The sequence below is a fragment of the Peromyscus eremicus genome, chromosome 2 (assembly GCF_949786415.1).
Source record: "Peromyscus eremicus chromosome 2, PerEre_H2_v1, whole genome shotgun sequence".
In the NCBI taxonomy this organism is placed as follows: domain Eukaryota; kingdom Metazoa; phylum Chordata; class Mammalia; order Rodentia; family Cricetidae; genus Peromyscus; species Peromyscus eremicus.
Genome location: NC_081417.1, coordinates 135,865,958 through 135,883,338, shown reverse-complemented (window position 1 = coordinate 135,883,338; position 17,381 = coordinate 135,865,958). Strand labels below are relative to the sequence as shown.

At 45.9% G+C, this 17,381-nt stretch overlaps 1 protein-coding gene across 1 annotated transcript in view; it reads right to left on the bottom strand.

Moving 5' to 3' along the window:
• The window catches only part of Inpp5b (inositol polyphosphate-5-phosphatase B), a 73,547-nt gene that overhangs the window by 17,412 nt on the left and 38,754 nt on the right, over positions 1–17,381 (bottom strand). The window contains 9 exon segments of the mRNA XM_059254936.1: positions 2,887–3,022; positions 3,919–4,028; positions 4,935–5,046; positions 6,497–6,684; positions 7,229–7,345; positions 7,660–7,774; positions 9,737–9,838; positions 11,308–11,475; positions 14,272–14,374. Of these exon segments, the coding sequence (XP_059110919.1) occupies positions 2,887–3,022; positions 3,919–4,028; positions 4,935–5,046; positions 6,497–6,684; positions 7,229–7,345; positions 7,660–7,774; positions 9,737–9,838; positions 11,308–11,475; positions 14,272–14,374 (1,151 nt within the window).

Sequence of the window (17,381 nt, the reverse complement as noted above, 5' to 3'; positions counted from 1 at the left end):
AGGCACTGACCGTTAGGTCTTAGGCAGTCCATACATCTAGGAATGAGCTCAAAGCTGGACTATAGAGGATTTCTGGTGGTCAGATAAAAGCACTCCTCAGAACTTGTGAAACCAGTTCCCATCTACCAAAAGTAGTCATTTCCCTTACCTCTGGCAGAAGGGACACATGGCTGTCTGTGGAACCTATCAGCACATCAAAACCCACACTGGCCTCCAGACCCCCTCAGTGTCACAAGTACCGGTTACGTGTTCCAAAACCCACAATAGTCTGTTGGCCTTTCCCTCCCCCAGTTACTTCCTATGTAACCCACTGTTCTCTACTATTCCCCCGCCTGTCTGTCTGTTTGTCTGTCTGTCTCTCTTCCCCACTAAATCTAGCTCTTGCTATCCTCTTGCTCTCTTGCTGTGCTGTATTCTCTGTCCTTCTGATCTCACTGTCTCCATTACTCTCTCCCACTTCCCTAGCTCAGGCCATGCTGTCTTCTTTCTCTCTGCTCTGGATTACTCCAGATGCCTCCGGATATTTTCTCTCTCTTATTCACATTAAAATAATGAAGAAGTCCTGCAGGTAGTTTCTTTACTGTGTCCCTTCACATACATTACTGCACCCCCTCTCATAAACACACACACACACACACACACACACACACACACACACACACACACACACACAAAGTCTTGCTATGTTTCCTAAACCCCTGGGCTCAAGCAATCCTGTGACAGCTCTCTAAATAGCTCAAAACTACATGCACCAGCACCCTGCTAAAATATAATTCTCCTTGAACTATTAATGTCACCACTAAGAATTTTACTCTAAGCCTGGCAGTGGTGGCACACACCTTTAATCCCAGCACTGGAGAGGCAGAGGTAGGTGGATCTGTGAGTTTGAGGTCAGCCTGGTCTATAGAGGGAGTTCCAGGTCAGGGTTACATGGAGAAACCTTGTCTCAAAAAAAACAAAACAAAAGAAAGAGGGAGAATTTCAGTCTACAGAAATGCTCACACAGACATAAAAAGAATACACATGAAGGACAGTCACCACAACACCACATGCAATGAAGATATTTTGCAAACAAATCATCAATACGTTATGGTTCATCTCTACTACAGAAAAGTTTTCAGCCTTTAAAACTAATAAGGAGCCGGGCGGTGGTGGCGCACGCCTTTAATCCCAGCACTCAGGAGGCAGAGCCAGGAGGATCTCTGTGAGTTCGAGGCCAGCCTGGACTACCAAGTGAGTTCCAGGAAAGGCGCAAAGCTACACAGAGAAACCCTGTCTCGAAAAACCAAAAAAAAAAAAAAAAAAAAAAAAAAAAAAACTAATAAGGAGCAGGCCTACAAGATGGCTCAATAGGTACAAGAGCTTACCTCCATGCCTAAGGACCTGAGTTTGATCCCTGGAATCCACATGATGAACTCCCATAGGTCCCTAACCTTCCCATGAGCACTGTAGTATGCCTGCACATGCATACACACACACACACAATAAATAAATGCAAAAATAAAAAAATAATGAGGAAGAAACTGTACTGAAATTTTACTGTCATGAAAAATCCCCTAAAACATACCATCTTTTGGAGTAGTGGTGGGGGAAGAACAGTCTCGACAGCCCCCTGTGTAGCCAAGGATGACCCTGGACCCCTGATCTTCCCATCTCTGCATTCTGTGTGCTGGGGTTACAAGTCTGTGTTGCCATGTCTGGTTTGTGTAGTTCTAGGAATTGAATACAGCACCTCATGCAAACTAGGCAAGTTCTATACCAACTGAGCTACATTTCCCAGCCCTAAGACATTTTCAATGAAGGCAAAAGATGGTCTCAGAATGTGTATAATGTGAGCTCTTTTTTTTTTTTTTTTTGGTTTTTCGAGACAGGGTTTCTCTGTGTAGCTTTGCGCCTTTTCCTGGAACTCACTTGGTAGCCCAGGCTGGCCTCGAACTCACAGATATCCGCCTGGCTCTGCCTCCCGAGTGCTGGGATTAAAGGCGTGCGCCACCACCGCCCGGCTGTTTGTGAGCTCTTTTTAAGGGGGAAAAAAGGGGGGGGGGGAATCTGTGTGTCGTATGCAGAATACTGACACATTCAGCTGCAAATACATAAACAAAGTCCAAGATGCAAAAGGGAAAGTCCACGTATGTGGACGTATTCAGATGTATATAAAAGCAAGTAGTAATTAACTTTACGCCTAAAAAAATTAACTGTACGTTTTAAAAAATGTTTTTATTTTTATTTTGTGTGTATGGGTGTGTGCTGGCTAGTTTTATGTCAACTTGACACAAGCTAATGTCATCTGAGAGGAAGGAACCTCAATTAAGAAAATGCCTCCATAAGATGCAGTTGTAGGCAAGCCTGTAGGACATTTTCTTAACTAGTGATTGATGAGGGAGGGCCCAGCCCACTGGGGGTGGGGACACCTGAGCTGGTGGTCCTGGGTTCTATAAGAAAGCAGGCTGAGTAAGCCAGCAAGCAGCACTCCTCCATGGCCTCTGCATCAGCTCCTGCCTCCAGGTTCCTGCCCTGCTTGAGTTCCTGTCCTGACGTCCTTCAGTGGCCCCTTTCCTCTTGAGTTGCTTTGGTCATGGTGTTTCATCACAGCAATAGTAACCCTGACTAAGACAGTGTTTTGCCTGCATGTATGTCTGTGTACCATATGCATGCAATGCCTGCAGAAGCAACTGGATCCCCTGCTCAGGTGGTCCTGAGCAGCTCAACGTGAGCGCTAGGAACCAAACTTGGATCCTCTCGAAGATCTGCAAAGGCTTTTAATATCTGAGCCATCTCTCCAGGACCTTAAACAAAATTTAAAAAGAGCTTCCTCACACTCAAGGCTGAGAGCAAGAGATCGGAAAGACAGAGCAACGCTGGTATAAAAACAAGCTGCCCACCTACCCCGATGTCAAACATCGAGCTGACGGGCTTGTGGTCACTGGTCTTCAAGGCCATGTGGCTCTGGTAACTCAGCTGAGAGATGTTCTTTCCTTTCCAGAGGACTCGGTCACACCAGGCAGGAGCACGACACTTCTCACTGAAATACAAAGTCCACGATGGTAGGCTCACAGAAACAGCAGGACCCACTGCTTAGTGTGTGCCATGGCTCAGGCAGCAGCAATGAGGCAGAGCCTCTGTGTCCATGCAGCCAGGGGATCGAGGATGGCGGATGATTAGGCCCATGGAGGTACAAGGTGTCCCTGTGGGTATCATCCACAGCAACTATGAAAGCGCCAGCAGAAAACTGTTCCGACTGAGTCCCTGCTCTATATCATCATGTGGGGATGGAGAGAAAGTGAAAAAGCAACAGGAGAATAAGCACTTTACAGTCCTTAAAAGAAAGTGGTTAAGGGCACAGGCTGTGACTTTCTGCTGCCCGAGTCCAAATCCTGTTTCTACCACTTGCAGGTTTGGGAGGCTGTTGGACTTTTATTTTTATGTGCACAGGCCAGCATGCAGTACACATACACATATACAGACAAAACCATTCATACACATAAAATAAAAATAAATACATCTTTTTAAAAGGAAAAGATAGCTGGGTGGTGGTGGCGTACACCTTTAATCCCAGCACTCGGGAGGCAGAGGCAGGCAGATCTCTGTGAGTTCGAGGCCAGCCTGGTCAACAGAGTAAGTTCCAGGACAGCTGAGGCTACTCAGAGAAACCTTGTCTCAAAACAAACAAACAAACAGGAAAAGGAAAGGAAAGTCATTCAGTGTCAAGACCCATGATGGATCAATGCCTAAGTCAGAAAGAAATAACATGAAAAGGCAGTAGGATTAGAGAGCAGATACCAAGAGGAAATGGTTGGCCACAGTGGGAAACATGGAGAGTCACAAGGACCTTACCCTCTTTGGGTCCATAAGGGCTAGTGCTTCCCAGAACTCCTGGGTTTCTATTTCCTTAATCCCCAGAAGTGAGCTCTGACCCACCTGGTATCCCAGTCGTCAGAGCCAGTGTCGTACTTGTAAGTAGGCTGGAAGGTAAGCTCTCCCTCCGTGAAGCCTTCAAAGACGGTCTTGGCAGCCACCTGGGTTTTTAGCTACACAAAAGAATGGGAGAGAAAAGCCCTCAGAATAAAAGGTCAAACCTGGGATTGGTGGAGACCATGAAATCAATCCACATCCCAAGCCCTACCTCAAAGGGGAAGGACTCATGAGAAAACTATTCCTATTCCATGAGTCAATAAAGAAATGATTTCATGAAGAGAGCAGCAAAGTTAAGATTCTTCTCCTTCAACTATTGTGTGCTGGGAAAGAGAAAGAGAATCGAAGGATTCAGACCTAACGATTTCAAGGTTGTCAAGAAGCGGAGGGGAGCTCAGGCGGAGAAGAAAGAGGGCTTCAGCATCCTGGACAGTTCTGACCACCTAAGAAGTCCCAAGTCTACCGAGGAGAGCAGCAAAGAAAGCCAGGCGCAGGCTTCCCGCAGCCTGTGAAGTGGCTGTTGCTCTCAGAAAGACATGCTACGTCAAATAATGGTGGGAAACCACAGGCCGCAGAACTGACTCCATCGGAGTGAAGAGAAGAGCTGAGGAAGTTTGCTCACACTGGAGAAAACTGGTGATGGTGAGGAGGAGGAGGAGGAGGAGGAGGAGGAGGAGGAGGAGGAGGAGGAGGAGGAGGAGGGGACTCTAATAAGAGAATCAGTAAGTCACCTCAGATACACCAAGCAGTTTCCTCACTGAAGGAAGAAACACAAGCAGTAACATAAAGCCCTTCGGCCCTAACTCCGGTCTCTTGAGTGGATGAGAAAGAACGTGTTCTTACTCCAAGGGACACACGTGCTTCCACGACAGAGCCAAGAGAGAGGAATGCAGATGGAATGCAGGCACGAGTGGACATCAGCTCCTTAGGGAAGCCTCCCAAGCTGGGGAAGGAGAAACTGGGCTCTGTGCTCTCACAGCAGAGGAGCAGCTGCCTGAGGAAGACACGGTGCCCATCTGTACCTGGTCGTACGCATACAGGGTTTGAAAGGCCTTCTCTTCGATGAGCATTTTCACCTTTTCCACATCCAGCTCTTCTATTCTGTAGTTGAGATCCCCCAGCCACAAGATCACACTGTGAGGACAGAGCACAAAGGCGGCAGGGTTTAGGAGAGGCTTTAACCCTTCCTGTCCGGGGCGCATCAGACAGAAGCCCCAGGGTGGGACAGAGACCTGGCTGTGACGGAATCTTCCTCCTCACCCACTTACTAACACGTCTAACGCACTGCTGACTCAATTGTCTTGGCCCACGCTCATCACAAATGGCCTGGAGTTCTTGACGGTTTTATTCAGGTAAGGCTGAAGAGACAGACTCGTAGGATCTAAAAGCAATGCCTGTTTGCTGGTGTCATGACACAGGCCTGTAATCCCAGTCCTCACGAGGCTAATACAGGAGCACAGCCAGTTAAAAAGTAGCTTGGCTATACAGTGGACCCTGACTCAAACAAACAAACGAAACGAAAAAGGATGTCTAAAAGCAAGATAAGGTGTTTACTAAACAGTAGGAAGTGGTTTTAAAAAAATTAAAAAGTATAAATCCTGCCTGCCGGTCACCCAAACAAACTCTTAACATTTTTCAAGGGAGAACTGTCTGAGACAAAGCTCACATCAATAGCAAGGCCTGAATTTGCCCACCACATCACTGGCTTACTCCGCACTCCCAGGAAGAGCTGTGCCACACGGTTCATTACACCTGCTGCTGCTCCCTGAGGATATCAGCTATGCCACGAAGTCAAATCCTGCTCTACCTGAAGCCAGCATCCATGCCACTGAATAATCCTCCTCGCAGCATGCCCCCTCCCCCAACGAATGCATGCTCAGGCTAAAAGCAGGCAAAGGCCATGCCAGCTGCAGCCTCACAGAGAAAGAGACATGCTCCCTACGAGGGACCCTGGAGAAGAACAGCCATCTAGTCAGCTTCCAGAATACCAACAAGCCAGAGACGGTTCCACTGCCTCGGACAGGACCTCAGCAGCTTCCTCCTCTTTATAAAAGAGGATCCATGAATTTCAGTTGTGACCATAAAGTCTGAAATTCCAAGGCCTTGAAATCAGACAAAACAGCGAGTTTTAGAGATAAATGAAATAAAGAGAATGACCAAAAACTAGCACAATATGCTGTGTGCAGTTGCCAACTATGGTTTTGACAAGTAGAATCAAGGAATGAGCAAGCGCAGGCAACAAGCACAGATCCAACTCTCAACTTCACGTGCTCTGCAAGAGCGAATGTGGAAACCTAAAACCGCACTCCAAACTGCATGAGACGCAAGCTCTCTGGCTGCTTTGTTCCTGTGCTCAATCAAGACAGACTTCCAGATAAACCCCATGCCTCTCCAGGGAAAAGGGATGCTTGACAAGGTTCTAGGGGTCTTCCAGATGGTAAGTTAGAAAGCCAAGAATTTCCAAGAGACAATGAAGAGCTGGCAGATACCCAGCCTCCAGCATTCACCTCCCCAGCACGATGAAGGACCCAGAGCCTAGCAGTCACACGAGGGGACTGAGGAGGGAAAAACTCAGAGGACTCACTCGTGCTTGCCAATGGTGAGGGGGGGGAGGCTCGGGTCCACCTGAGAGAACTGCATTCGAGAACAGATGTCTTTGTAGTCTTGGTTCCTCCTCTCGTACTCCTCTGTGTGGGCTGCCAAGTGGGAATTCACAACGCAGATGCTCGTGTTGTGCAGCTGGAACCGAATGGCTACTCCTCCTTTGTTACCCTAGTGAAAGGACCCCCTCAGCCACTTAAACCTTCAGACTTTCCCCTGTTTTGTCTTTGTCTTCAGAAGGGCCTTACAGAGTTACTATCTATATCTTACAGGTAAGAATACAAACCCCCAAGCAAAGTGACTGGCCATTTACAGAAAGCTGGGGCCAGTGTCCACCTCTGTATTACTGGTGTACCAGCCACATGTCCAACCCGGCTCTTGCAGGGGAATCTATCTAAGGGCAGGACTCCAGGAGCCTCAAGAGGAGGAAATTGCAAACCTACAGGACTCTGTTTCCCTAGGCGGCCCACACAGGTTCTGTACCGTACTACACTATAGGCGGATCAACAGGGCTCCAGCCCTGACTACTACCGGGTGGAGAAATGCACCGGCTGGATTTCTAAAACTCAGTCCAGCCCTGTTAAACATGTGGGTACAGCTCGTCCTGCAAGAGCAGCATCTCAGGTGGGTTTGTATGGTTCCTGCATCCCGAGAGGCTGAGTCAAAACCTTAGGGGTCAAGGTCCTCAATGTGCAAAACATTACCAGGGACTCACCATCCTCCCCATGATTCCTGTCCCCACAGTCTCAGCTTCCACTTCTGAGATATACGCTGCGTGCTCCTGTTTGACGTACAACAGCAACATAATCCCAACCAGCCGGATGAGCTTCACCTGGAACACAGAGCCCAATTCTCAAGTGACCACTGCTGCAGACAGAAGTTGGAAAGCAGAATGTTCGGAGGGAAATGTGGTGTGGGAGCTAGCTGAAGTACGAACACACCTCCTCCTCCAGGTCAGGACACAAGGTGGTCTGTCCCGCTCACTGAGCATGCTACACAGAACCCTAAACCACTTACAAGTGCCAGCTCTGCACCTTTCCACTCAGACAGGCCCCTCTGGAGAAATCTGAGGCTGCCTAGGAATGGCTTCCACCGAAGGGTCACCAAAAAGTGACAAAGTCCCGGCCCGGCCGGCTCCTCGCTTACCTTTGCATATCTGGCACCTGGGTGAAGACTCTCTGAGACGGCCTTAAACCACTCCTCCTCCTTTGGGGTATCATGAAAGAAAAAGGCTTCTTTACTCAGATCAAGCTCCTGGAACCTATGCGGAGAGGCAAGAGTGAACCAGAGAAAAAGGCCACATGCAGGAATACACCCCAAGTCTGCTCGGGTGCTCGGGTCCCAGCTCTCTAGCTGAGCTGTGGGACACACCAGAGAGGCTAAAAACAGACAGACTTCCCAGGTGCTCCTCCGAACATGAGCTCACTTCCTCTCGACGACCTAGCCACTGAAACTGGCTGGAGGCACCTCCTGCCCCCCAGTTTTACATCTAGACTTGTCAGGTCAGTAAGGATTAAGTTTCAAATTGGAGTTCCAATTCAGGTCTATTTTTTGGTTTTGTTTTGTTTGGTCTATAGAAACCCCAAGTTCTAGCTCTTTCCAATACATCATTTGGGCTTCCTTTTTTTTTTTTTTTTTAAAGATTTATTTATTTATTATGTATACAGCATGTATGACAGCAGGCCAGAAGAGGGCACCAATCTCATCACAGATGGTTGTGAGCCACCATGTGGTTGCTGGGAATTGAACTCAGGACCTCTGGAAGAGCAGTCAGTGCTCTTAACCTCTGAGCCATCTCTCCAGCCCCCATTTGGGCTTCTTTAACTGGCCCTCCCACTAACTATACCCTAGAGTGTGATGAGAGGAGAGTGTGGAGAAATTAATGCTTGAGCTGAGTGTGGGGCTCAGTAGGAAAGCACTTGCCTCGCACATTTTACTGCCCTGGAGTCAATCCACCGCACTGCAAAAGCAAAAAAATAAACCAGGCCAGGCGTGATGGTGCACGCCTGTAAAGCCAGCACTTGTGGAGCAGAGGCAGGAGGGTTGCTGCAAGTTTGAGGCCAGCCTGGTCCACACAGCAAGTTCTAAACCAGCCAGCGCTACATAGTAAAATCCTTTCTCAAAACTGAAAAACAAGGGTCTAGGATGAAGACTCAGTCAGTAAAGTGTTTGCCCTTCAAGCACAAGGACCTGAGTTTGATCCCCAGAATCCATGTTAAAAAAAGCCAAACATAGGGCCAGGCAAGGTAGCTTACACCACTATCAATACTCCAAAGGAAGGCAGAAGCATGCAGATCTTTGTGAGTTCAAGGCCAACCTGGTCTACATAGCAACTTCTAGGCCAGTCAAAGTTACATAGTGAGACCCTGTCTCAAAAATAAAAAACAAAAAACAAACAAAATGAAGGCCAAGCATGGTGATCCACATCCAGTGCTGAGAGGCAGAAACAGGCAGACTCATAGGGCTTTCTGGTGAGCCAGTCTAACCCTAATGAACCCCCCAAACTAGAGAGAGACCCTGTCTATCTGTCTATTTGTCTGTCTTACACACACACACACACACACACACACACACACACACACACACACACACACACAACCTACCTGAGGAATGACAGATTGTCCTCTGGTTCCCATACCCAAGCATGCACACACATACACAAAATCAACTAACTGATGAGACTTTAGGAAATCTTCTTTTCCTGGCAAAAATATTTTTTTTTTGCTTTGTGACCAAAAATGCGTTGAATGTCAAGTAATGACACACCAATTTTTAACAGAAGGTTATACTAAATTAATACTAGCATTTAAATAGCAAGCACAGTACGTGGCCAGACCTCTGTTTATCAGGAAGAACATCAAACAGAGAAGCAGCTGTCCCTGAGCTCAGCTCATGTTTCCATTCCTTCGCTGCTAGGAAGACTCAGCTCAATTCATGTCCCCATTCCTTCAGCGTGGCTTTCTATTCTTAAGAACTGGTAACAAGGGGTTTGAGAGATGGTTCAGGGGTTAGGGGGTTAGGATCACTGCTGCTCTTCCAGAGGACCCGGAGTTCAATTCTCAGCACCCACATGGCAGCTCACAACTGTCTGTGACTCCGTTTCAAGAGATCTGACACCTTTACACCAATGCACATAACACCAAATAAATTATAAAAAAAATAAAAATAAAAATAAAAATAAAAATAAAAAAAGAACTGGTAACAAGAGAAGAGGAGCACTCACCCTACACAGTACACATCTGGGGCCTGGGTGCTGTGGCTCAGCCAGGGCCGAAGGCACTCTTTGGGGGACTGTCCATTCACATTGTAAGTACCCACAAAAAACCTGTCACCAAAGAGACTCAATCAGTGATCTGGAAACAGTAAGTCTGGAGTTCAGTCTCTGTGGAGTGGCATTTTAAGACATAAGAAAAGGTTGGGTGGTGGTGGCGCACATCTTCAATCCCAGCACTCGGTAGGCAGAGGCAGGTGGATTTCTGTGAGTTCTAGGTCAGCCTGGTCTACCGAGCTAGTTCTAGGACAGCCAAGAACATATACAGAAACCCTGTCTCAAAACAAAACAAAACAAAAACAAAAAAAAAGAGTATTAAAAAAAAATGTCCTATTTAACCTAGACCAATAATTATGGCACCAATGGGTGGCTAGCAGCCTGCCTTTGTGGTAACTGCCAACAATACAGGTCTTCTCTGAACCAGGTATGGTAGCACATGCTCATAATCCCAGCACTTGAGACAATGAGGAAGGACTGCAGTGAGTTCGAGACCAGGTTGGCTGCATACTGAGTTTACAGCAACAACAGCTACTATCTCAAATAAATAAATAAACAAACAAATAAATAGGCACGCAGGCCAGCCGGCTCTGAACATTTCTCCTTCCCTTAACTAGCCATTGGGAGTCATAAGCCACAAAATGATGCTGCCCTGTGGGTACTACTAAGAGGAAAAAGATGGTAAGTGCTTAGTAATTCCTTTCGGCAAGCAAGTGGTGGCAATGGTCAGAGGGTATGTATTTGCCATATACCTAGAAACAATGTTATTTTACCTTACAGTCCCAGTGCAGTGATGTTTAAAGCTCCAGCAGAACTCTGAAAGCTTAATTCACTTAATGTTCAGTGAGGCCAGCTAACAGGATTATTGAACGTCAACGAATTTCATTTTCAATGATTTTCTTCAAAGGCCCAGAGTGAGCATGGGAATAGAAAATCTCAGGCAGGTGCTGAGACTCGGAGTACTGCTCTTTGTTCTGTGCTCATTTATCCCTGTAAATACTCTGCAGCCACCTGTATGCTGTGCCAATCACTTCAGCCCATCACCCACAGAGCCTGCCCAGAGCACACACAGCATGTTCAGACACCTGCCCACGAAGAGCAACTAAAGTGGGCACAGCAGCATGTACCTGTAACCCAGCATTTGTACAGCTGAGGCAGGAGGATGACTTGATCCTTTAAGTTCCAAGCTGAATAACATAGGGGGACATTATGCCCTACCCCACACACCCCCCAAAAAAGTGAACGCAATGATACTTTTTGAAAAGGAAAAACATCAAACAGAATAATTGGCTTCCAAATCCAAGGTATGTGCGGCAGATGCTTAAATTCTAGAGAGCAGAATGGTCATTTTGCCTTGAAAAACCATTGAGACACACCTTAAATCCCAGCATTCCATAAGCAGAGGTAGGCAGCCTCTGTGAGTTTGAAGCCACCCTGGTCTACATGACAAGTTCCAGGCCAGCCAGGACTACACTGTGACACTCTGTCACAAGAGAAATAAAACTGTGGAGAACCTGGTTAACTACCTGAAGTTCTGAATGTAGGTATAATCCTCCTCCTTCTGCACGAGATGTGATTTCACAATTGTGTCTCTCAGCCCAAACTTCTGCATGGATAAAATATGAGCCTTGTCTGATACCGTGATTGTGGAGGAGCGAACCATGTCAGTAATATCAGGCTTAGATTTATTCTGTCTGGAAAAACAAAAGCATTTTAGTCATATTTTAAGTCTGGCATGGAAAAGAAATATAAAGCTAGATATCCCCACACATTAGCACCTGTATCACAGAAGAATAAAGGAGTCCAAGTTAAACTTATTTGTGAATAACAAGTAATTAAGAGATTAAGTAACGTTACAACCTAAGAAACTCGTTGAAGATGTCTCCCCCCCCCCCAAGATGTCTTAATGAACTAAAGTAGATAAGGCTCTGGAAGCCATTCCCAGCACTGACTAAATGACACGTGTGGCTGTTTGAATAAGAATGGCCCCAAGAGGCTCATATATTTGAATGTTTAGATACCAGGGAATGGCACTATATAGAAGGATTAGAAGGATTAGGAGATGTGGCTTTATTGGAGTAGGTGTGGTCCTGTTGGAGGAAGTATAACACTGGAGGTGGGCTTTGAGGTTTCAAAAGCCCATGCTGGCCCAGGCTCTCTTCCTGCTGCTGAGGGATCAGGATGTAACTCTCAGATACTGCTCCAGCTCCATGCTCCCCACCATGATGATAGTGGACTAAACCTCTGAAACCGTACACAAGCCCCAATTAAATGCTTTCTTTTCTAGCAGCTGCTGTGGTCATGGCACTAGATCACTGACTAAGACACCACATAAGTGTTTATAGCACCACTGTTGCTTATATATCAATCAAGGTCAGGTAAGACTATACAGCTTGGTGGTTGATACACGTTAATCTCAGCACTAGGAAGCCAGAGCAGGCAGATCTCTGAGCTCAAGGCCATCCTCATCTATGCATCAAGTTCTAGACTAGCCAGAGCTACATAATAAGACCCTGTCTCAAGAAAAATAAGGGTGGGGATATGATTGAGAGATGGCTCAGTGGTTCAGAGTTGCTCTTGTGGAGAAACCAAGTTCAGTTGGTGGCTCACACCCATCTGTAATGTCCAGTTCCAGACATCGGTGCTCTCTTCTAACCTGAGGGTATCAGATACATGTGCGACACATACACACAGGCAAAACACTCATTTACATAAAATAAATCCTTTAAAAAAATTTTAAAGCTGGGTTTAGTGGCGCACACCTTTAATCTTAGCACTCAAGAGGCAGAGGCAGGCAGATCTCTGTGAGTTCAAGGCCAGCCTAGTCTACAAGGATAGCCAGGGCTACATAGAGAAATCCTGTTTCAAAAAAAATAAATAAATAATAATAATAAGAAAAAGAATATATAACATGGATACCAAAATGGTTTGAGAATGGTGGATTCCCGAATGCATTCAAATTTGGTGACTGCTCATTGTTGCTTAAGGCGTGACTAAAATATTGACCAAAAGGTAAGTATTTTATCTTGCCCATATCATTCTACTTATCATCAGTGGGAAGCACTAGAAAACACACTAAATATAATGTGTATAATGAGAGAGGGGTAAAGAAAAAATAAGTGTTTTCATAGTCAGAAAAGTGTAAAAAGAATGTGGGGGGGGGAATTAAAACATTTTCAGTTTCTTGTATTTTTGCTTGTTTTTTTTAAAACAGAATTTTGCTGTGTAGAGTAATGGCCTGTAACTCACTCTGTAGACCAGGCTGGCCTCGAACTCACAGAGGTCTGCCTGCCTCTGCCTCCCGAGTTCTGGGGTTAAAGGCATGCGCCACCACTGCCAGGCTTCAATTTTTTAAAACCATCTATTTGTTTGTATGCACACACTGGCCAGAAGAGGGCGCCGGATCTCCTCCTCCATCACTGTCTAGTCCTTCACGCAGGCTGGAACAGCTTTCTCCCTGAACCTGGGGCTTCTGTTTGCTAAGCTAGGGTGGAAGTCAGCAAGTCCCAATGGCCCTCCTGTTTCCATGCCTCATCCTCCTGTCCTGGGACCTGGATTACAAACATGTGTTCACTGAACAGCTGGTTTGTTACTCAGGTGTTCGGATCTGGACTCTGGCTCTCACAACTGCATAGTAAGTGTTCTAAACTGCCAAAGTATCTCTCTAGACCATTTTCTAAATCTCTACAGGAGATTTAGAGTGTTCACAAGTTCAAGTTTAAGTGCCTTATTTTAAAAAAAAAAAAAAAATTAACACAGATTCTGGGAATCTGAACTCAGGTCCTCAAGCTACTGAGACAAAGCTTTATCTACTGAGCCATCTTCTCTACCCAACCTATGAACTCACTCTCTCTCTCTCTCTCTCTCTCTCTCTCTCTCTCTCTCTCTCTCTCTCTCTGTCTCCTCTTTCTTTTTTCTTCTTCTCTTTCTTTTTAATGGTTTTTCGAGACAGGGTTTCTCTGTGTTGCCCTGGCTGCTGGCCTGGAACTCACAGAGATCCACCTGCCTCTGTTTGAGTGCTGGGATTAAAGGTGTGCCCCACCACTGCTTAGCATATCTTTTCCTTAAGATTTATTTTATTATTTTTAAGTATGTGTGTGTCTCCACAAGGTTATGTACATATGAGCACAACTCCCAGAACAGAGCATCAGATCCCTAGAGCCATGCAGTTGCTGGGAATCAGACCTGGGTTCTCCATAAAATCAGCCAATGATCTTAACTGCTGAGCCATCTCTCCACCCACTTACGTAATTTCTTATCACCTGAGTCTCCTTAGCTCTAAAACAGTAAAGTACGAACTCTGATGTAAACAACTGTCCCTGTAAGAGGATGCAGCTTGGCATACCCAGTGAGAGAGCTGTATCACGTACATTAGGAACATTTCTCAGGCTTCAGCTACTTGGAACAACTTAAGTTATACACAGTGGGGGTAATTCTCTGGTGAATACAGTCTCACTCGTAAGAGATACAAACGAAGGAAGGAGTGTTACCTTGTGAGGGAGTTTTCTGGTTTCTCCAGACACCTGGCCCCAGAGCTTTGGTCCATAAGCAGGCCTCTCCCATTTGGTCTCGAGCTGTCCAAGTTAGAGCCACCTAAGGAGGAGAAGGAATTAAAGCATACTAGTGTGCTTGAGTGCACAGACCACAGCTTCTCAGATGGTAGCCTCGGAATCACTGGAAGTCTACACCCTGCCAGGAAACTGCAAAGCCCACTCTGGCCCATGGGTGCAGTCACACAGGCCATGTATGGAGGCGGAAAGGTAGCTCACCGGGATGGCTTTGCTGCTGAAGATAAAGCTGTTCTAGTCACTCCATCCCCTTTCTAGGAACGCAAGGTACAGAGAAAGTAACACGAAACCCAGAAATCTGTTTTGTCAAGGACTTCATTTTCTTCTTTTTGGTTTTTCTCTCTCTCTCTCTCCTTTTTTTTTCTTTTTTTTTCTTTCTTTTTTTTTTTTTTTTTTTTTACTGTGTTTGGGGGTGTGTGGGGATGTCAGAAGACAACAAGCCTTCCTTAACTGGCACATTTTTTTCTCAGGCCTGGAGTCCCCCCACTGAGCTAGGCTGGCTGGCCAGCAAGTGCCACAGATCCGTTTGTCTCTGCCTCCCCATTCCTGAGATACAAGAGCACACCACCAGACCTGGCTGTTAAATGGGTTCTGAGGATTGAACTCAGGTCCTTGCTCCAGTACAGCAATTTAGCGGTGGAAGCATCTCCCCAGCACTCTTTTTTGTTGTCGTTTGTTGTGGAATAATCTTTTGTACACTGTGATGATGTGTCTTTGACAAGGCGCCTTCTGATTGGTTTAATAAAAATCTAACCGCCCACTAGCTAGGCAGGAGGTACAGGTGGAACAGACAGCCGGAAGAAGGGCACCAGTGGACAAGAAGAAATAGACATGCAAGAAAAGAGGTAAAAGCCACAAGTCACATGGCAACACATAGCTGAATAGAAATGGGTTCAGTTATAAGAGTTAGTTAGAAACAAGCCTAAGCTATCAGCCACTCTTTCATAATTAATAAGTCTCTGTGCATTTATTTGGGAGCAGGCTGGCAGGACAGAAATATCCACCTGTTGTTTTTGAGATGGGATCTTATGATCTTAGGCTGGCCTCAAACTCACTACATGCCAAGGCTGGCTTTGAACTCCTGATCCTCCTGCTTCTACCTCCCAAATACTAGGACTACAGACATGTAGCTCTACAGGCATGCCCAACAATGCTTGCTTATTTGTTTTGAGACAAGGTATCACAGTGAAGCTTAGGTTGTCCTCAAACTCATGGCACTCCTCCTGCCTCACACATCTAAAGTGCTGGGACGACAGATGATCTTTTATTATCTGCTGACTTTGACAAGCCATCTAACCTCTCTTTGTGTGTTTTGTTTTCTTGTTGTTGTCTGCTTTTCAAGACAGGGTTTCTCTGTGTAGTTCTGGCTGTCCTGGAACTAGCTCTGTAGACCAGGCTGGCCTCAAACTCACAGAGATATGCCTGCCTTTGCCTCAAAAGTGCTGGGGTTAAAGGCATGCACCACCACCACCCAGCCATCCAACCTCTCTTAATCTCAGTAATCAGTCCTGTCCTGCCTTCCGTGCAGGTTTACTATAGAGATCAAATGGGCTGACAAGTGTGCAAACGATTTAATAACCACACAACACATTAAAAGGTAGAAGATTGTGATCCTAGTGTGTTTTGCTGGTAAGACTGAGGCTCCAAATATGAGAAAGGCAAAGATCTGAGATCTATGGCTGGAAAAGGTCAAAGTGCTCTGAAATGATAAGTGCTGGTCATCATTAACAAACAGTTCAAAAACCAAAGGGTAAGAAGAAATATTTGGAAGGGACTTGTTAAAGCAATATAAATGTAAAAAGAAAAATTAGCCAGGCGGTTAAAAAAAGGTGGTTAAAGCACACACCTTTAATCCCAGCACTGGGAGGCAGAGGCAGGCGGATCTCTGAGTTCCAGGACAGCCAGGGCTACCCAGAGAAACCTTGTCTCAAAAAAACAAAAAAAGCCAACCAACCAAACCAAAAAAAAAAAAAAAAAAAAAAAAAGAAGAAAAGAAAAGAAAAATTAGGGGTTGACAAGATGGCTCAGTAGTTAAAAGTACATACTGCTCTAGCACAGAACCAGACTTGAGTTCCCAGCACCCACAAAGGTGGTTCACAATCCCAGCTGTAACTATAACTCCAGCTCCAGGGGATCCTATGTCTCTGGCCTCAGAGAGCAAGGACACTCACCTGTACATGTCCCTACTCAACATACACAAATATGCATAATTAAAAATACTAAAGTAGGGCTGGAGAGATGGCTCAGGGGTTAAGAGCACTGACTGCTCTTCCAGAGGTCCCGAGTTCAATTCCCAGCAACCACATGGTGGCTCACAACCATCTGTAATGAGATCTGGAGCCCTCTTCTGGCCTGCAGTCATACATGCTGTATACAGAATAAATAAATAAATAAATCTTAAAAAAAAAAAATACTAAAGTAAATCTTTTAAAAGAAAGAAAATTGGCTGGACATAGTAGTGCACAACTTTAATCCCAGCATTCAGGAGGCAGAGGCAGGTGAATGTTGGTGAGTTCAAGGCCAGCCTAGTCTATCTAGAGAGTTCCAGGCCTGACAAGGCAATATAGTGAGATCTTATGTTAAACAATCAAATAAACAAAAAACTACAGTGGAGGGACTGGGCAGGTGACTCAGTGTGTAACAACACTTGTGGGATAATCTTTTTGTACACTATGAAGATGTGCCTCTGTCAAGGCACCTTCTGATTGGTTTAATAGAGCTGAATGGCCAATAGCTAGGCAGGAGAGGATAGGTGGGACTTCTGGGAAAAGAGAGGAACTTGGGCCGGGCGGTGGTGACGCACGCCTTTAATCCCAGCACTAGGGAGGCAGAGCCAGGAGGATCTTTGTGAGTTCGAGGCCAGCCTGCTCTAGAGACTGAGAGCGCAAAGCTACACAGAGAAACCCTGTCTCAAAACAAAAACAAAAACAAAAAAAAACAAGAGAGGATCTTGGGGTAGGGGGGATCAGAGAGGCAGGGATTCACCAGTGAGACTCAGAGGAAGTCAGACATATAGGAGAGGTAACAAGCCA